The sequence below is a fragment of the Mya arenaria genome, chromosome 6 (genome assembly GCF_026914265.1).
Source record: "Mya arenaria isolate MELC-2E11 chromosome 6, ASM2691426v1".
Classification (NCBI taxonomy): Eukaryota; Metazoa; Mollusca; class Bivalvia; order Myida; family Myidae; genus Mya; species Mya arenaria.
Genome location: NC_069127.1, coordinates 54154420 through 54175880, shown reverse-complemented (window position 1 = coordinate 54175880; position 21461 = coordinate 54154420). Strand labels below are relative to the sequence as shown.

At 36.3% G+C, this 21461-nt stretch overlaps 1 protein-coding gene and 1 long non-coding RNA gene across 2 annotated transcripts; one reads left to right on the top strand and one right to left on the bottom strand.

Moving 5' to 3' along the window:
* Positions 1-321: 321 nt before the first annotated feature.
* Positions 322-4192, top strand: LOC128239333 (uncharacterized). The gene is made up of 3 exons (XM_052955944.1): positions 322-459; positions 2257-2386; positions 3891-4192. The coding sequence occupies exons 1-3, from the start codon at positions 451-453 to the stop codon at positions 4082-4084; spliced, it is 333 nt and encodes a 110-aa protein (XP_052811904.1). The 5' UTR covers positions 322-450; the 3' UTR covers positions 4085-4192.
* Positions 4193-13556: 9364 nt separating this feature from the next.
* LOC128239337 (uncharacterized) lies at positions 13557-18766 on the bottom strand. Its single transcript, XR_008261865.1, has 4 exons — positions 18703-18766; positions 17563-17622; positions 16415-16474; positions 13557-14318 (listed from the first exon to the last, which is right to left on the bottom strand). It is a non-coding gene; the product is annotated as an uncharacterized LOC128239337 (long non-coding RNA).
* Between the last annotated feature and the right edge of the window lie 2695 nt (positions 18767-21461).

The window sequence follows — 21461 nt, the reverse complement described above, 5'->3', positions numbered from 1 at the left end:
GGGTTCGACTGGAACTAGTTTTATAAACCAAACTTGCAGTGTTTTTTTAGTTAGTTCATTAAGCAATTTTTGCGGACAAAAATAAAGACGGACAGACAATCGAACGGAGGTTACAAAATAACATGATTTTGCACCGAAAAAAATAACTCTATTTTAATACTTAGACTCCTATATTTTAAAACTTCAAAATAATAATACAGACAACGGGTTCACATGATTAAATCTGCTAAAATAAAACAAAGAAAAACTCGATCAACATCGTCGTATGCGAGCATTCATCTTTATCGGTTAAACAAAACATTTGGAGCCAAAACAAAAGAACTGACTTCAACCAAATTTGAGCCGAATTAGCTATAATAATTGATATTGTATTTCTTTCTATCCACAGTAACTATAAGCCGTTAGTCTTCTCATTGGTGTGGTTTAAGGATAATATTTTTAAATAAAAAAATGTCACAGGTATAATATATAGTTTTGCATCAATTTATTCATATTTATATACTATTTGAAAGATATAAAATATATTTTTCTATTATTAATTTATTTTCAATTATAATTAGAATTTATTTCTTCATAAAATAATCCTAAAGATATTACAATGTTTTATCATTTTTAAACAAATAGACTGTATAGAAATGAATATAAGTCCATGTTTATTGATCATTAAAAATAAATTTTAACTTATATTTTTTATACTTTAAAATGGACATGCAATACGACATAATGGCACATAATTTAATAGTTCGTCTTCTTGGCGTTAACTAAAACTGAGAGCATAGAGAAAGCAAACAATTCGTTTAAAAGTTGCACTTGGTATACTTTTACTTTTGGAAATTTATATTTAAATTTCTACTAAAACGGTCAATGATGCTAGTAGAAGAACGCTCGATATTATTCCGTACTAGTACGATCGGCGATAAAAGGAAAAGTTCGCTCGGTGAAACCTGAAATAAAACTTTTCGTAAAAGTACGCTCGGTGTTACCGGTACTGGTACCCTCGGTTCATTTGTACATTTATTAGTACGATCAATGATACCCGGATAAGTGCGGTCGGTCATACATGTTCTAGAACGATCGATGATACCCCTACAAGAACGTTCGGTGATTCCCGTACTGGTATGCTCTGTGATAGCCGTACCAGTACGTTTGGTGTCACCCGATCTAGTATGCTTTGTGATACTCAAAATAAAACGCTCGGTGATAACCGTACAAATTCGCTCGGTGATATCCGTACAAGTGCACTCAGTGATACCTGTACTTGTAGGCTCGGTGAGACCCGTACGGTGAGACCAGTACTTGTACGCGTATGTATGCTTAGTGAAAACATTACTTGTACGCTCAGTGATGTCCATACTTTTACGATCGGGATACCCGTATTTGTACAATCGGAGATACCCGTACTTGTACGCTAAGTGATACCCGTACTTGTACGCTCAGTGATACCCATACTTGTACGCTCAGTGATACCCGTACTTGTACGCTCAGTGATACCCGTACTTGTACGCTCAGTGATACCAGTACTTATACATTCGGAGTTATCCGTACTTGTACGCTAGGTGATACCTTAACTGTACGCTCGGTGATACCCGTACTTGTTCGCTCATTGACACGCTTACTGATACCAGTACTTATTAAATCGGAGATACCTATACTTGTACGCTCGGTGATACCTTACATGTGCGTTCGGTGATACCCGTTTTTGTACAATCGGAGAAACCCGTACTTGTACGCTCGCTGATACGCTTACTTGTACGCTCGGTGATACCTTACATGTACGTTCGGTGATACCCGTTTTTGTACAATCGGAGATACCCGTACTTGTACGCTCGCTGATACCCATACTTGTACGCTCGGTGATACCTTACATGTACGTTCGGTGATACCCGTTTTTGTACAATCGGAGATACCCGTACTTGTACGCTCGCTGATACCCATACTTGTACGCTCGGTGATACCTTACATGTACGTTCGGTGATACCCGTTTTTGTACAATCGAAGATTTCCGTACTTGTACGCTTGGTGATACCCTTACTTGTACGCTCGATGATATCGATGATATCCTTACTTGTATGCTCGCTGATACCCGTACTTGTACGCTCGGTGATACCCGTTCTTGAACACGCCGTGATTCACGTACAATGATGCTCGTACGACGACAAACAGACACACAAACAAACAAACAAACACACACAGATATAGTTCTGCTGCCTTATGATAATAACTTATAACCTTCAAACGACGTTGTTAATTAAACAGGGCCAATGGAAGCACGACCTATTTGGGTGCTTTAGCAACATCAACCTAGCGCTACAGACGTGGATCGTTCCTTGTGTAACGTACGGACAAAACACCGAGGGCGCGGAACTGTGTAGCTGTGTCGTGGGCGGTGAGTAATTGTGTAACTGTATTGTGGGCGGTGAGTAATTGTGTAACTGTATTGTGGGCGGTGAGTAATTGTGTAACTGTATCATGGGCGATGAGTTATTGTGTAACTGTATCGTGGCGGTGAGTAAGTGTGTAACTGTATCGTGGGCGGTGAGTAATTGTGTAACTGTATCGTGGGCGGTGAGTAATTGTGTAACTGTACTGTTGGCGGTGAGTTGTTGTGTAACTGTATCGTGGGCGGGGAGTAAATGTGGAAATGTATCGTGGGCGGTGAGTAATTGTGTAACTGTATTGTGGGCGGTGAGTAATTGTGTAACTGTATTGTGGGCGGTGAGTAATTGTGTAACTGTATTGTGGGCGGTGAGTAATTGTGTAACTGTATTGTGGGCGGTGAGTAATTGTGTAACTGTATTGTGGGCGGTGAGTAATTGTGTAACTGTATTGTTGGCGGTGAGTAATTGTGTAACTGTATTGTTGGCGGTGAGTAATTGTGTAACTGTATTGTGGGCGGTGAGTAATTGTGTAACTGTATTGTTGGCGGTGAGTAATTGTGTAACTGTATTGTGGGCGGTGAGTAATTGTGTAACTGTAATGTGGGCGGTATGTAATTGTGTATTTGTATTGTGGGCGGTGAGTAATTGTGTAACTGTATTGTTGGCGGTGAGTAATTGTGTAACTGTATTGTGGGCGGTGAGTAATTGTGTAACTGTATTGTTGGCGGTGAGTAATTGTGTAACTGTACTGTGGGCGGTGGGTAATTGTGTAACTGTATTGTTGGCGGTGAGTAATTGTGTAACTGTATTGTGGGCGGTGAGTAATTGTGTAACTGTATTGTTGGCGGTGAGTAATTGTGTAACTATATTGTGGGTGGTGAGTAATTGTGTAACTGTATCGTGGGCGGTGAGTAATTGTGTAACTGTATTGTGGGCGGTGAGTAATTGTGTAAATGTATCGTGGGCTGTTAGTAAATGTGTAACTGTATCGTGGGTGGCGAGTAATTGTGTAACTGTATTTTGGGCGGTGAGTTATTGTGTAAATGTATTGTGGGCGGTGAGTAAATTATTTATCTTATATTTGTGGATATTTTTTGTATCTTTTTGGCTTTTATTTAAGGTACATTCCTGTTCAAATGTCATTTTTATACTATTTAATATATTAATATATTTTAGCAGTAGTCCGACGTGCCCAGACACATTTCGTTTGTGTAAACTCTTCTTATTACAACCATTGTGAAGAAAGTAATAAAAGTAGCAATAGCAACTGATGCTTAGTCACACTTTTTTGCACGATATTGTGCAAGAGTCTGGTCTTGTTAATACTAAAAGGGGGAAATTTGGTTTTTGATAAATCATATCTGTATTCTTTTTGGCCTGTAGTAACTTGGACGTTGTCTGGTGCCACAACTTCGGTGAAAAACCATATCTGTGCTCTTTGTAGCCTGTAGTCACTTGTACATTGTCTGGGGCCCCAACTACGGCGATAAATAATAGCTGTTCTCTTTTCAGGTCTTGCATATTACGTTCCGGGCTACAACCTGTTTCTTAAAGCGAAAACTCGAGAAGCTATTCGCGAAAAAAGGGGCATTCCTGGAACATTCGGCAACGATTGTTTGATGTCGATATGCTGCGGTTACTGCACGCTGATTCAGGAGAACGCTGAAATGTTTGAGCAGACGTCTGTCAATATGGCCCGAGAATAGGAACAGCGACGACTTCTGCCTCGACGTTTAAGCGTACGAACTATTTAAACACATACTCGCTCGATTATAGAAATAATGTTTGTGTGAATAAATCCTTTCAGCATCTTGTTTTGCTTTCTACTCTTGTTTTAACTTAAAATGTATTGAGGAGTGTAACAAAATATTCCTCAATATGTGAGTCTAAACGCTTCCTCCAATGTGAAAGTATGTCATGTTTATGCATAAACTAAAGTAATAACTGCCTCAGTAAAAACGTTAAATTGGAGTATGGTGTAAATGTCATATGAATTCAGACGATTGGTGAAAAATATTAGCATCAGGACATTTTATTTTGTTATTGCCTGCTTGGTCGAACCGACATTTTTTTCAAGGGGATAGTCTTCCAAGCAGTTGCTAAACAGAGCGTGAACGTGTACGTTAACGTGTAGTTAAACGTGCATGCACCAATTACAGTCTGAGCTTAATACTTAACTGCAAAGATTTCTTTAAACTTGTACTTGCAGGGTCGCTCATAGTCTACATCCTTCTTAGATCCGGTTATAAAAAATAGAGAAATAAATAAATTCTTTATTATTGCAACAAACATATAGTTCACATTAAACAAGATAAAAAAAAGAACGTTTGTCCCTATAAAACTAGAATGTGTCTCTTTAAACTAGTTGATATGCGCACCCCCCCCCCCCCCAAAAAAAAAAGAAAAGAAAGAAAAACAAATGATATGTGAATAAAATATAGCAAATATGGTAAAATATTCGTCATATCATTTTTGTTGTTGTTGTTATGTTCTCAATTCCGCAAATAAAGAGCGAACTTAAAGGCAAACTAAGAATGAAATGACTGGGTATAGTCAAGTACAAAATATTACAGAACAGCATTTTAATAATTTATAATGAACTTAACAAACGTTGAAACTGCAAAACAGACAAAGTTGCAAAACAGATCGAATAAAGACAAATATATTTGGTATTTGATTTCGAACACTGCTCCTTACATTACAATTCTATAGTGCGTGTCCTTTGATAAGCGTTAACATTGTCATATACATTGATTACAATGGACATAATTGTTATAACCATATTCGATATTCTATTTGATAGCAAAGCAGTAATTGATTGTCTTTATGGCGATTGAGTTAAAGTCATACTTTGTTCTTTAGGTTTGATCGTAAATTGTATCAAAGCAGTCAAATCAGCTTAATTTGTGTAATGGTATATACCTTCCAAATAGATAATTTAATGGTTCAATTATAACCCATTCTTTGTAATATCTCAATGTACATACCACGCTATTTTATTTTGTAAGTAGAATGTCGATGCTTATTTTGGACATCATTCATCCGGACATGAGTGTTGTATTATTCCTACTTTAAAAAAATAAAAAAATGGTATAACACCAAGTTTTGGATGACTGCACAAGAATATGGTATGCGCATGCAAAATACTATTTCAGGCATTCCATAGTTCAGAAGTGGGTGGGGAAGATAAAAAATAAAACATTTCAAAAGTACATGTTTCATATAGTTCAAAGAAACGACCTTTTTTTAGGTGAAACATACATTCTTGGTTACATGTTTTGGGGTAGTAAGGAGTTGACCAAGTTTTACAAAAGAAGATTAATAGTTTTTGGATAAAAAAAACATTCACATTTTTTAGGAAAAGTCTGTCGACATTTAAACGTTGTTTTTATGTCAAAATGCCTCAGACTACCTGACCAACAATAGCTTAAGACTTCTTGATTATATATTTTCAAATAAGAAAGTTATTCAATAAAAACAATAAATATTCGTGGATGAAATACATTTTCTGATAATAAAAATGAAATTTCCCTTTTTTATAAATAGCTGCAATCACCACAAAGCCTCAATACATTATTGATTGGGTAGTTCTGACAATTTTGACACCTAAATATGTTCATGTTGTATTAAGATATTTCAAGGAAAATGTAAATGCTTTTGATTTGAAATCTGATAAATTTTCTTTCATAAAAAATGCTCAACTCCTAATTACAGCTTCATATGTTGCAATGGATATATAAATTAAGCTTGCTAAAAATTGAACCCCAAAACTAAATAAAAACTTTTTAAGCATTTTTAGTTTTGGTCCTTCAAACGACGTTTGCACTGTGAAAGACCCTTAAAGAAATATATATTTCAGTAATTCAAGCGATTAAGTGGGAACACAAAAAGATTGTTTCATATCTAACATTATTGAATATATTAAATTACAGGATAGTCTTAAGAAGACCATTTTCATTCATCAGAGGTTTGATAATGATAATCCAATATGGCGGTACTGTCCGCATTGCTTTAGAATGCAACTCTGGCTGCAATAGCAAAGTCATCGGGAAGAACAAAGTTGGGGTTCGGGTCACCAGCCGCAGAGCGTATCTCGGTCCTTGAACACATAATGCACGTTCTTAACCCCGAATACAAAACTCTGATCGAGATACGCTCTGCGCAGTGTCATCCGACCACCAACTGTTTTAGTCCGGATTATAATTCTTATAAACCCATAGTTGCAATCTAAAGCTATCCTGTCCGCAATGATCCAGAATGCAACTCTGGCTGCACTAGCAAAGTAGTCCGGAAGAAAAAAGTTGGGGTTCGGGTCACCAGGCGCAGAGCGTATCTCGGTCCCAACTCATTATTGGGGTCAATAGTGTGCGTAAAATGTTGCGTGTACTGTCCGCATTGCTTCGGATATGCAACTCTGGCTGCACTAGCAAAGTTATCCGGAAGAAAAAAATTGGGGGTCGGGTCACCAGCCGCAGAGCGTATCTCGGTCTCAACTCAGTATTGGGGTCAAATGGTGTGCGTAAAATTTTGCGGGTACTGTCCGCAATGATCCAGAATGCAACTCTGGCTGCACTAGCAAAGTAGTCCGGAAGAAAAAAAGTTGTGGGTCTGGTCACCAGCCGCAGAGCGTCTCTCCGTCCTTGAACACATAATGCACATTCTTAACCCCGAATACAAAATTCTGATCGAGATACGCTCTGCGCAGTGTCATCCGACCACCATCTGTTTTAGTCCGGATTATAGTTCTTATAAACCCATAGTTGCAATCTAAAGCTATCCTGAACATTTACATCCTGAATCTCGAATATCGAATACTGACCGGTTAGCGCTCTGCGCACTCTCACTCGACCGCTATTTTTTATTCTGAATTACAGTTGGCGTGAGACCACAGTTATTTTTACTATATGTTTCATATAGACACTAACCTGGCGTTTCACTTTAAAACAGGCCCAATTGGAAAAAAAGGAACTGGCTGCTGTAGAACAATCCAAGACACAAAATTTAATCACAAGAAAACATAGGGTTGACCATTGCGTTTTCTCACAAAATTGAGTAGTAATACATGACCCTGAGGTCAAGACGGAATAAGGCTACAAACAACCAATTTACATAGTTCCACAGGCAATGAGTTTTCCATTTTTTACACTGAAAACTATCAGTTTTTGCAATACAGTGTCCAATTATGTTAAGCTCTATGCAAAAAGGCCACATGTTTCTCTCTTTCATTCAACTTTGATAAAATATTGATACTTGAACACTAGCACTCTTTTTTCTGTATTCACATCCGGATCACTGGGGGGGGGGGGTCAAATAACTGTGGTCTTGAGCCAGTTAAGCTACCACTTCCCGTATATATAAAGAGATAGGCTTACATATGTAACCATTGAGCGTGCTGTATCTCCTTTATCCTTAAAAATTACCCTCGGAAGTTAAATATCTATAATACTTAATTTCATTGCAGCATCACAGCAGTGAAAACATTTTACGATATGGCATTGTATAAAAAAATATTGTTCCCAACTCTTCCAACTCTATATGTACCCTGAGAAAGTTTACCAACAACGTAAACTGTTTACTGTTACCCTGTTGACTGTGTATTTTATTATTTCCATTTTGTTTTGTTTGTTTTTGTTGTAAAATCTGATATAAGCAGAGACATTTTTTATTGTTATTATGATTAATTGATTGATTTATTGATTGATTGATTGATTGATTGATTGATTGATTGATTGATTGATTGATTGATTAAATTTGCTTTTTTGAAAGCCAAACTTTGTTGATGCATTTTTAAACTGAAACACAAAGGGGAAGGCGAATGCCATTATACTCGCAAGTTATGAATCGTATTGCATATGTATTCGTTATAGTGCAGAACGTCAATGTTAAGCAATCGGAAACACGGTAGATCATGCGCTTTGTTCGTGTGTCAATTATGCACCAGTCAATTGTAACCACGCCCCCTACCCAGATCCGGGGATTATCGGGGACTTTGACTTTCGGTCCAGCCAAGTCCGGGTAAAATCCCCGTCCTGTGGGGACGAACTGCTGGTAAAATCCCCGCCGAAGGCCCACGCACCCAAGGGACCCTAGGTAAGGCCCTGTCCCCGTTATTTTTAATACGAAGACAAAACCACTGCATTCACCCGGCACTGCGGGGCCACATGGATGGTAAAAACACGGCCCATTTTCCCAGCTGTCCTCGGAATACCCCCCCCCCCCGAACCCTGGGGCGGTGGTCGTGGTTAAAATTGACTGGTGCATTACGCTGGGTATAAAGAAGCTGTTATTTTAATATAAAAATGAGAACTAATACATACAAGGAAGAAATAAATATATATTCATTTCGAAATTAACAGTATCTTGCCTAAATCAGTTACAACAAACTTTACTCAATATCAAATTTAATGGAAAATGGAAACATTTACATCAACATTGTTTATAATATGCATTCATAAAAAAAGTAAACAGATTTAACATGCAATACTTACTTTTTGGTATACTTTTCTGAATCGCAGTAACCAAACATATTACTGTGCCACATTTATGTACATCCGTCCAAGGCATAGTAACATATTACGATAGGAACATGTCATGATCAAGAACGAAACAGAGATTATTTCAACGCAGTTGCAAAACAGGAAACATTTACACATACATTTAATACCGGCACGTATGTCATTAACTCAGTCGGACCGACATTTCAAACACGTTATCAAGAAAAGTAATTTTCTAAATTTGAGAATACGAATTAGAAGAAAATTAAATTCCTTGGTTAAGTGTAACGAACGCCAGGTGGCGCTGTAAGTCAGCAAGAGGAAATGTAGTATTGGTCAGTGAATTGGTCATTCAGCTTTGAACAGACAGACTGGCAAGAACTAATTCTTTTTTTATGTACCTTGTGCGTATATTGATCATGTGTGATTGCCTATGTGTATAGGATATTAATTACAAATTTGAATAAGTTGTATATATATATTTCAAAAGTTTATGTATATGGAAATGATATTATTAATTTGATTATATGAAACATCTGTTGTGTTATATATCTGAAATGTATTTACATATTTTTTATATTTTTTTTATATTATTATTTATGTATTTTGATGTGCATTCAGTTGACTGTCCGGATGCTTACTCAAATACAGTAAATGTAATTCTTAGATTGTTGTTGGTTGTTATTTAATAACACATTTATCACTTATATAATATATAGTGAGTCAAAAAATATAAGGCGTATACCAGGGCCATGTGGTCAAATTTAAAAAATGTGAGAGAAGTTGTATGTCAGAAATAACAGGCGATGTATAATATCAACGTTAACACGATACATCTACATAACATGTAGAGATTATCGTTATGACAGAACAAACTCAAATTGAACATTGAATATCATACGACATATATTTTCCTTATAGAAGATGTTGTTGTTTTTTATGGATGAAACACACATTTGCATGGATAAATACATTATTGGCATGCAATCACGAACTACAAAACATTGGTTTGCAAACTGTGTGTGATAAGACTGGATTAATGGACAAGCAATAATTGATTTATATTATGAATCTTAAATATTAACGTTTTGGCACCGTGCACACGCAGAAGTAAAGAAATATTTTTGGGCAAGTATCCGCCACGGAAGTAAAACTGTCATCAAAATGTGGTGATTTCGGAATAATTGCAAGGAGCTAAACATTGGGTCATGTAGGTGGTATGATACTATATATTTACACCGTTGTTACCAATGAGGTACGCTTGTTTCTATGTTTAAAGTGACACTCTTATTCAAAATCAAAACATACACATGTATGACAAACATATATTTTGAAAGATTAACCTTTTACTACTTACTAAACAATGCATTTATGGAAAATATTAATTACTGATAGCAAGATTGTAACCTAGTATTTACGATATGAAAATGCAAAAATATTAAAAGATTGGTGAGTGCTAAAAGATTTACTGTGATCTACTTTCGTCAAATATGGTAAAAATCTTTTTTGCAACTTTCCTCCAAACCAAACTCGGTATCCTTCATACGAACCATTGTTTTCGAAAATTTATTATCCTTTTTGGTACATTCAAACATTATTTTCTATTAATTGTGTTATATCATTTTTGGGAGTAAGAGCGCATCTTTAAAAAAAACCATAGTATCAGCTTTGAATTATGAGTTGCTCATAATATGGAAGCCGGGGAGGGCCCTTTTGACTTAATTCTCCTAACGTGGTACTTTTGATTTATGACCTGTTGCTTTCGAACTTTGACTTGTGACTATTATCTTATAGCTCATGTTACTTTTCCGCACATTCCAATCACGAGCGTGTGACGCATGTGAAAACGTCGATAACAGCAACCTTGATTCAGATGATGTTAGTTATATTTTTGCACTAGATATACCGAAAGTTGAAGCCCATGTTATTTGTAATAATAACTTAAAGAGACACTCTTATACAAAATCAATACATACATATGTATTGCAAACATAAATTTTGAGTGATAAACCTTAACTTCTTCCTTAATAATGCATTCATGGGAAATATTTATTACTAATAGCAGGAGTGTAAACGTGTATTTAATAGCTGAAAACGCAAAAGTATTAAATGATTGGTGAGTGTTAAAAGGATTAACTGTAACATACTATTGTCTCATTCGGTAGAAATACCGCCTCTTCTGCACATTTCTTTCAAACTAAACTCAGTATCCTTCATAAGAACCATTGTTTTTGACATGTATTTTTATTTTGGCATATCAAGCGAAATCATGCGGTCATGGTCCGTTTCAATAACGATTCCGCAAAAATATATGCCCCAGTATATCGTTTATTTGGATTACATCCCTTTATTCAAAGTTTTAAAACTCGTTCATCACTGAAAATTGATTTTTTGCTTTTTTTATCGCTCATAACTGCAAGGCTTTTAGTCACACACTAATAATAAATATTAAAATGCTGAAAAGTTGATAACGTTTTGCAACTTTAATTTGTTGTCTAGCGCAGTGGAGAGCTAACTCGATTCTGGCCAATGCGTCCAGGGCTAGATTCCCGGCCGGGGCGTATTGTGAGCTTGGTTGGTGGTCAAAAGTGACATCGCTCAAACCATTCCGTCTTTTGACACGACTTACCTTTCGCAGTACTTTTACATAAGGATCCCATGCCTTGATTATATCCATGACATCATTTCGCTTGATGCTCGTATTATGATTAATTTTCACCGGCGCTTCACTAATTAGTAGCAAACAGAATATCCGTTAATAGTGTTTTCCCTGTGAGTTAAACCAACTACGTATCCTAATAGAACAAACAAGTTCATTCCGCGACGTATCATGTTCAAAGTATCCATTTTAGTTGATACATTGATAACCAAATGCAGTTTCTACGAGGACAATTAAAAATACATAGACACTGTACAGAAACATTTTATAGAGGTAGGAATTGTATTGATGCATATCAGAGAATCATCAGATCTGTTCTCTCAATGTGTCAGTCATTTCATTCAGGTTTTAGTTTGAAATATGTGAGGAAGAGTAGTTCAATTATGTACATTGATTATGCTTGATGTAGTAGTGTTTTAAAATATGTGAGGTAGAGCAGTTCATTCAGGTACATTGACCATGCTTGATGTAGTTTTATTTTGAAATATGTGAGGTAGAGCAGTTCATGCAGGTACATTGACCATGCTCGATACAGTATTATTTTGAAATATGTGAGGTAGAGCAATTCATGCAGGTACATTGACCATGCTCGATACAGTATTATTTTGAAATATGTGAGGTAGAGCAATTCATGCAGGTACATTGACCATGCTCGATACAGTATTATTTTGAAATATGTGAGGTAGAGCAGTTCATTCAAGAACATTGATTATGCTCCGTGTAGTATTATTTTGAAATATGTGAGGTAGAGCAGTTCATTCAGGTACATTCATTATGCTCGATGTAGTTTTATTTTGAAATATGTGAGGTAGAGCAGTTCATTCAGGTACATTCATTATGCTCGATGTAGTTTTATTTTGAAATATGTGAGGTAGAGCAGTTCATTCAGGTACATTGATTTTGCTCGACGTAGTATTATTTTGAAATATGTGAGGTAGAGCAGTTCATACAGGTATATTGATTATTCTTGCTGTAGAACCATGCCGTTGCTTTTCCAAAACGCAGCATGTTTGCTTATTATAAAATGTCGCTGAGATATGGTTGTTGCAATTTGCAATGGGTTCGTTATTTTGTTGATGCCAAGAAGACAATTACTTTGTAAACTTCTAATTGTAACATTTAACGAATATATTACTGTTCTTGCAACACCCATATGTAATTTTAGAGCACTTTCAAAACAACAATTTTAAAAGAAAGGAGAATTTAAATAACAATTGTAAAGATAATTGCGCCGTATATTTTTTACGTCATGTTTTCTATAACTTATTTGGGATATAAAAGCCTGATTCTTAGTGAATTTGGTTCAGGTTAGTCTTACATTTTACAAATAATACACTAAGACTTTCATCCAAAAGGTTTGCTGGCATTACTACTAAAACATAAACATACATCCACTTTTTATATCGTATGCTCCGTCGTAGCCTTTTATTGTTTAGACAATCATTACAAATACAAAAAAGTGACTCTATTTAAACCCTTATTTTAAATATTACACAATGATTGATGACTTTATAGTATTCAAAGATTATGAAGTAAGATTCCATTTATTCAAGTTGCAACTTACAAGTCTAACGTCACAAGTCACGTCTCAGAAGCCATTCGCCATAAATAAACTCTGAATGGGGATCGAACCAAGGACCATTTGATTGAGAGTCCGGTTCGCTGGGTTTTTTTTTAATTATTATATTCGTCATTGTTATCAAGTTGATGCTGTCTCTGATGATGCTTGCAATGTTGAAATTATAATTAAATGTTGCGACAAGGGTAAGTTTTTTTGCCATTTAAACTAACTTCAACCCCAAAGAAGACTCGTGTTCCAGTGAACTCGTGTTTCATTGACCATTCCAAGGTATCAATGCCATCTTTTACCGGTAAAGCTTTTAAGTGCGTTTTTGGTCTTATTGTTTGCTCGTGTGAGTCTCGTTCACTTTGTTTCACTGCTGTGAGAGCCATTAGCTTTTGATGCTTTACCGGTAAGGATGAACGGGGCGCATGCCCTCGGGGGTGGGGGGATATAACAGAAGGTAAAACTATAACCATTTTTTATTTTGCAGAATAAATAAACATGCTTTATATAATATATTTGTGTGTGTAATTAGTATATTATGAAAGTTTCAGTATCAGAGAATGTTCATTAGAGTGCGACGCTGCCTGATATATAACAATGATATAATGGAGATGTCAAGAACCTCACCAAACATGTCCATTCTAAAATTGAATAGCTAGATTTGTTTTTAGGATAAAGACTAAAATTTAATCTTAAATTGTTTTAAGAAACAATGTAAGACATCATCTGAAAATACAATATATCATAAAACTATTGCACGTTTTGCGAATACAGCGACCTGGTCTTTTAAAAAGACGGACATACAAAATTCATTTCATGCTATACAAATAAGTACAATAAAAGTAGTGTTATATAGAAATAAACAACACTTCATTAAATTCATATTTCAAAAAAAAATAAGTTTATATTATAACTATGTTGTTACATGTTACTGTTTAGAAAATTATAAGTTTTGAGTTCGACATAAATCATGTTTACAGTATATTGTATACATAAAACAAACAGGAAATGGGTCGCAAAAAAAAACTTTTTATAAATGCGTACAAAAAATAGAATAAGCGATGGCTTAACTAAAAGCTCAATAACAGACATCTGATTTAAATTTTGAAATACATGTCAATACATTAAGAAACAAACACACTCTAACCACATATCAACTGCTTTGAATCACAGTTCATCATCACTTAAATATTCCATTCGGTAATGTCGATTGGATTTGGCTGAAATAAAAGAAAAATACAAAAATTAATATAGGCATTCATTTTTGTTAAGAAGATAATGTGAGTTTCATTTGCAAAACACCACCGCAGCATTAAATGGAATCTGGTTAATCGACAATTGATCAGAAGAGGCCATAATAACTTCATGCATTTGTTCCTCCATTGCACTCTCTCATTGATTCTAAAGTTCTCACTCCTTCATTCTTTGTAACCACAGAGGGATTGTAAGGACACAATTACATACAGGTGAGTATATTTTCGTATGATTTACAATCATTAAGTCGATATGAAACGTTATACTGCCCATTTCCGTTTTACGTCCATAATTATGATTAAGTTCAAACTGCCTCGATGAACTAAAACCGGAATATAGTTTTAAAAATATTGTATTTATATAATAACGTTTGATATTTAAATAGATATTCTTTTTAAAAAAAATCTTTAATATGCATCCAATATGTCTTGTTTATGTAATAATTTTTTCTCTATCCATGAACTATGTTTGTGCCTTTTTAGCTTGACTATTCGAAGAATAGGTGGGCTATTCTTCTCGCCCCAGCGTCGTCGTTGGCGTCGGCGTCGTTGTCGGCGTCCGGTTAAAGTTCTAGGGCAAGTTGGGATTTTCACTAAGAAGTCCAATACCCTACACTCAATTGACTTAATACTTCACAACAATTTTCAGGGCCATCACATAATGAGGTTAGATAACTCCATATTATTTTTTATACATATTATGTCCCCTGATTGAATATAGAACTTAGATTAAAGTTTTAGGGCAGGTTGGGATATAGTTTAATAACTTCTATACCCTTCAATCAATTGACTTAATACTTCACACACTTGTTCAGGACCATCACCCAATGATGTTACATAACTCCATGTCCTTAATACAAGTTATGGCCCCTGATTGACTTAGGTTAAAGTTTTAGGCAAGTAAAAGTTAAGGGCAAGTTGGGATTTTAATAAAGAAAATATATACCGTTCATTAAATGCACTTAATAAAATTCAAAATTATTTACGACCATCTTACAACAAGAAACATAACTCCGTTTTTAGCCTGAATACAAATTATGGTCATTGAATTTTATTTATTTTAATTTCCTTTGAAAGGCATATTTGTATATTCTTAACCACATTTTCATTGAATGACTTGCGTCATTGTTTGGGTGGACTGGTGGGAGGGCAGCATCAAAGTCACCTTATGTATCGAATAATTTTAGTTAGGTTTGACATAAAGAGACCAAACTTGGTATTATTACATCGTTATTGTATTCTAAGTCAAAGCGGCGTAGTCGACCGCGCTGTCTTACGACGGCTCTTGTTTCTATACTTACTTATTTAAACATTCGCCTTGTATGCCACACTTCATGTTTAGAGTATGAATTTTGCTTTATCATGCTGTAAGCACGTACGGACATAGACGCATTGTTTGATTTAAATAGATGGTACATTATATTTCATAAAACGCAAAACCTTGGGAAAACGGAGACTAAATTAAGGACAGATAAGATGTACATCAATTTTATTTCCGTATATTCCGTGCTTTATTAAACCGTCACTGATTCAATCAGTACTATTTTTTTTGTGAAATTCCGGACACGTGAATCTTCAAAACAATAAACACCCACGATTTTTTTTATTAAAATTCATTTTATTATTAAATCCCTATTTTGATGCGATGTAGTTAAAACCCTATTGAGTTAACATCTGCAAGAAGAAAAATGAAAGATAATTCGTTTTTGAACTGTTACTCTGTAGAAAATGTAAACATTATAATGTTTAATAATTAGGTGATTTAATATTAGCCCAATTATTTGTCCGAGGTTAGATGTATTTGTCTGAGCCCGGGGGGTGATGGCAAATTCTGTTCACTGAGGACAAATTACTCGGCCAATATGAAATCAACTAGTTATTAAGTATTGTATTAATTAATTATAACATATTGTACAACATTTGGGTTGAAAACATTCTAATAAGCCCTACAAAATAACGGCCGGGTGCCATATAGCTAACCATGCCTACTTGTAATCGCTCTTATCAGCCCTATAGCAATTATGAAGACTACCTTAGTTCTTAAAAAGAAACTAGCATGTTACCTGATCTTTTCTTCTTGCGTTCGTCCTTCTTGTCATTAATGTTACCCCAAAGGTCTGTGTCTGAAAGAAAAGCAACATACATCACATCATAATATATTTCAAAAGAAACCAAAACGCATTATATAAGAAATAGTTGTATACCTACGTATGGAAAGTCAGAGGAATTAAAAGCACAAGACAAAAATTGTCAAACAAAATAACATCTGATTATGTTTTCATATGAATTCAAATGATTACGTAGAGTTAGAAACTGCCTTTTACAGTCGAACAAAGACATATTTCTATACATCAATATAATGTTTATAAAATAAAGTGATGCTTTTTGTTACTCCCTCTTCGTCGTTTTTTTATTAAATTGTCTAATAACTTGTATCGCGTCAACAAGGGAAAACCTGCCTTAATGACATAGAGTACGACATTGGTAAAAACCTGGTTTAAATGACGTCAGTGTTTCACCTAATATCCGATATCGAAGACCATGTGTGTTTGTTGTTTCATGTATTTACCAGTGTTAAGAAAAAGAAACGGAGACTAAATTAAGGACAGATAAGATTTATATCATTTTTCTTTCCGTATATGTCGTGCTTTATTAAACCGTGACTGATTCAATCAGTACTATTTTTTTGTGAAATTCGGGACACGTGAATCTTCAAAACAATAAACACCCACGATTTTTTTATTAAAATTTATTTTATTATTAAATCTCTATTTTGATGCGATGTAATTAAAACCCTATTGAGTTAGCATCTGCGTAAGAAAAATGAAAGATAATTCGTTTTTGATCCGTTTCTCTGTAGTTTTATAAAATGTTAATATTATAATGTAATTAAGTAGGTGATTTTATATTTGCCCAGTTATTTGTCCGAGGATAGAAGTATTTGGCTGAGCCCCAAAGGCGAAGGCAAATTCTGCTGACTGAGGACAAGTTAATCGGCCAATATGAACTCAACTAGTTATGAAGTATTGTATTTATAATTTAATTAATTATAACATATTGTAGAACATTTTGGTTGAAAACATTCTAATAAGCCCTACAAAATAACGGTCGGGTGCCATATAGCTAACCATGCCTTCATGTAATCGCTCATATCAGCCCTATAGCAATTATGAAGACTACCTAAGTTCTTAAAAAGAAACTAGCATGTTACCTGATCTTTTTTTCTTGCGTTCGTCCTTATTGTCATTCATGTTACCCCAAATGTCTGTGTCTGAAAGAAAAGCAACATACATCACATCATCATATATTTCAAAAGAAACCAAAACGCATTATATAAGAAATAGTTGTATACCTACGTATGGAAAGTCAGAGGAATTAAAAGCACAAGACAAAAATTGTCAAAGAAAGTAACATCTGAGTATGTTTTCATATGAATTCAAATGATTACGTAGAGTTAGAAACTGCCTTTTACAGTCGAACAAAGACATATTTCTATACATCAATATAATGTTTATAAAATAAAGTGATGCTTTTTGTTACCCCCTCTTCGTCGTTTTTTTATTAAATTGTCTAATAACTTGTATCGCGTCAACAAGGGAAAACCTGCCTTAATGACATAGAGTACGACATCGGTAAAAACCTGGTTTAAATGACGTCAGTGTTTCACCTAATATCCGATATCGAAGACCATGTGTGTTTGTTGTTTCATGTATTTACCAGTGTTAATAAAAAGAAACGGAGACTAAATTAAGGACAGATAAGATTTATATCATTTTTTTTTCCGTATATGTCGTGCTTTATTAAACCGTGACTGATTCAATCAGTACTATTTTTTGTGAAATTCCGGACACGTGAATCTTCAAAACAATAAACACCCACGATTTTTTTTATTAAAATTTATTTTATTATTAAATCTCTATTTTGATTCGATGTAATTAAAACCCTATTAAGTTAACATCTGCGTAAGAAAAATGAAAGATAATTCGTTTTTGATCCGTTTCTCTGTAGTTTTATAAAATGTTAATATTATAATGTAATTAAGTAGGTGATTTTATATTTGCCCAGTTATTTGTCCGAGGATGGAAGTATTTGGCTGAGCCCCAAAGGCGAAGGCAAATTCTGCTGACTGAGGACAAGTTAATCGGCCAATATGAACTCAACTAGTTATTAAGTATTGTATTAATTAATCATAACATATTGTACAACATTTGGGTTGAAAACATTCTAATAAGCCCTACAAAATAACGGCCGGGTGCCATATAGCTAACCATGCCTACTTGTAATCGCTCTTATCAGCCCTATAGCAATTATGAAGACTACCTATGTTCTTAAAAAGAAACTAGCATGTTACCTGATCTTTTCTTCTTGCGTTCGTCCTTCTTGTCATTAATGTTACCCCAAAGGTCTGTGTCTGAAAGAAAAGCAACATACATCACATCATAATATATTTCAAAAGAAACCAAAACGCATTATATAAGAAATAGTTGTATACCTACGTATGGAAAGTCAGAGGAATTAAAAGCACAAGACAAAAATTGTCAAAGAAAGTAACATCTGAGTATGTTTTCATATGAATTCAAATGATTACGTAGAGTTACTTTAGAATTCAACTCTGGATAAATGAGCAATGTAATGCGGAATAAAAAAATGGGGGTCGGTGACCCTCCTCAGCGTATTAGGGGTGTAAATCAGTATTCGGGTTAATTGGTGTGCGTAAAGTGTTCCGGGGGACTGTCCGCGTTGCTTTAGAATGGAACACTGGCTGCATGGGCAATGTAATCCGGAATAAACAAATTGGGGATCGGTGACCCTCCTCAGTATATTAAGGGTGTAAATCAGTATTCGGGGTAATTGTTGTGCGCAAGGTGTTCCGGGGACTGTGCGTTGCTTTAGAATGCAACTCTGGCTGCATGAGCAATGTAATCCGGAGAAAAAAAATCGGGTGTAGGGTGACACTCCTCAGCGTATTAGTGGTTGTAAATCTGTATTCGGGGTCATTGTTGTGCGTAAAGTGTTCCATGGACTGTCCGCGTATTTTGAATGCAACTCTGGCTGCATGAGCAATGTAATCCGGAAGAAAAAAATTGGGGGTCGGGTGACCATCCTCAGCGTATAAGGGGTTTAAATCAGTATTCGGGGTGATTGTTGTGCGTAAAGTGTTCCGGGGACTGTCCGCGTTGCTTTAGATTGCAACTCTGGATGCATGAGGAATGTAATCCGGAAAAATAATATTGGAGGTCGGGTGACCCTCCCAGCGTATTAGAGGTGTAAATCAGTATTCGGGGTCATTGTTGTGCGTAAAGTGTTCCGGGGACTGTCCGCGTTGCTTCAGAATGCAACTCTGGCTGCATGAGCAATATAATCCGGAAGAAAAGATATTGGGGGTCGGGTGACCCTCCTTAGCGTATAGGCATGTAAATCAGTATTCGGGGTCATTTTTGTGCGCAAAGTGTTTCGGGGGACTGGGCGCGTTGGTTTAGAACGCAACTCTGGCTGCATGAGCAATGTAATCCGGAAGAAAAGATATTGGGGGTCGGGTGACCCTCCTCAGCGTATAAGGGGTGTAAATCAGTATTCGGGGGTGATTGTTGTGCGTAAAGTGTTCCGGGGACTGTCCGCGTTGCATTAGAATGCAAATCTGGCTGCATGAGCAATGTAATCCGGAAGAAGAAAATTGGGGGTCGGGTGACCCTCTTCAGCGTATTAGGCTTGTAAATCAGTATTCGGGGTCATTTTTGTGCGCAAAGTTTTCCGGGGGACTGTCCGCGTTGCTTTAGAACGCAACTCTGGATAAATGAGCAATGTAATCCGGAAGAAAAGAATTGGGGGTCGGGTGACCATCCTCAGCGTATTAGGGGTGTAAATCAGTATTCGGGGTGATTGTTGTACGTAAAGTGTTCCGAGGACTGTCCGCGTTGCTTTAGATCGCAACTCTGGCTGCATGAGCAATGTAATCCGGAAGAAAACAAATTGGGGTTCGGGTGACCGTCCTCAGCGTATTAGGGGTGTAAATCAGTATTCTGGGTAATTGTTGTGCGTAAAGTGTTCCGGGGACTGTCCGCGTTGCTTGAGAATGCAACTCTGGCTGCATGAGCAATGTAATCAGGAAGAAAAAAAATCGGGGATAGAGTGACCTACCTCAGCGTATTAGTGGTGTAAATCAGTATTCGGGGTCATTGTTGTGCGTAAAGTGTTCCGGGGACTGTCCGCGTTGCTTTAGAATGCAAATCTGGCTGCATGAGCAATGTTATCAGGAAGAAAAAAATCGGGTGTAGAGTGACCTACCTCAGCGTATTAGTGGTGAAAATCAGTTTTCGGGGTCATTGTTGTGCGTAAAGTGTTCCGGGGACTCTCCGCGTTGCTTTAGAATGCAACTTTGGCTGCATGACCAAGGTAATCCGGAAGAAAAAAAATTGGGGGTCGGGAGACCCTACTCAGGTTATTGGGTTATAAATCAGTATTCGGGGTCATTGTTGTACGTAAAGTGTTCCGGGGACTGTCCGCGTTGCTTTAAAATGCAACTCTGGCCGCATGCGCAATGTAATCCAAAAGAAAAGATATTGGGGGTCGAGTGACCCTCCTCAGCGTATTAGGGGTGTCAATCAGTATTCGGGTTCATTGTTGTGCGTAAAGTGTTCCGGGGACTTTCCGCGTTGCTTTAGAATGCAACTCTGGCTGCATGAGCAATTTAATCAGGAAGAAAAAAATTTGGTGGTCGGATAACCCTCCTCAGCGTATTAGGTGTGTAAATCAAAATTCGGGGTGATTGTTGTGCGTAAAGATTTCCGGGGCCTGTCCGTGTTGCTTTTGAATGCAGCTCTGGCTGCATGAGCAATGTAATCCGGAAGAATAAAAAATGGGGGTCGGGTGACCCTCCTTAGCGTATTAGGGGTGTTAATCAGTATTCGGGGTCATTGATGGGTGTAAGGTGTTCCGGGGGACTGTCCGGGTTGCTTTAGAATGCAACTCTGGCTGCATGAGCAATGTAATCTGGAAGAAAAAATATTGGGGGTCAAGTGACCCTCAGTATTCGGGGTCATTGTTGTGCGTAAAGTGTTCCGGGGACTGTCCGCGTTGCTTTAGAATGCAGCTCTGTCTGCATGAGCAATG

Excerpts from the sequence above, each read along its gene's own strand:
- LOC128239333 (XM_052955944.1), top strand. Across the intron at positions 2,387-3,890 it reads GTGTAGCTGTGTCGTGGGCG|GTCTTGCATATTACGTTCCG; the intron begins GTGAGTAATTGT and ends TTCTCTTTTCAG.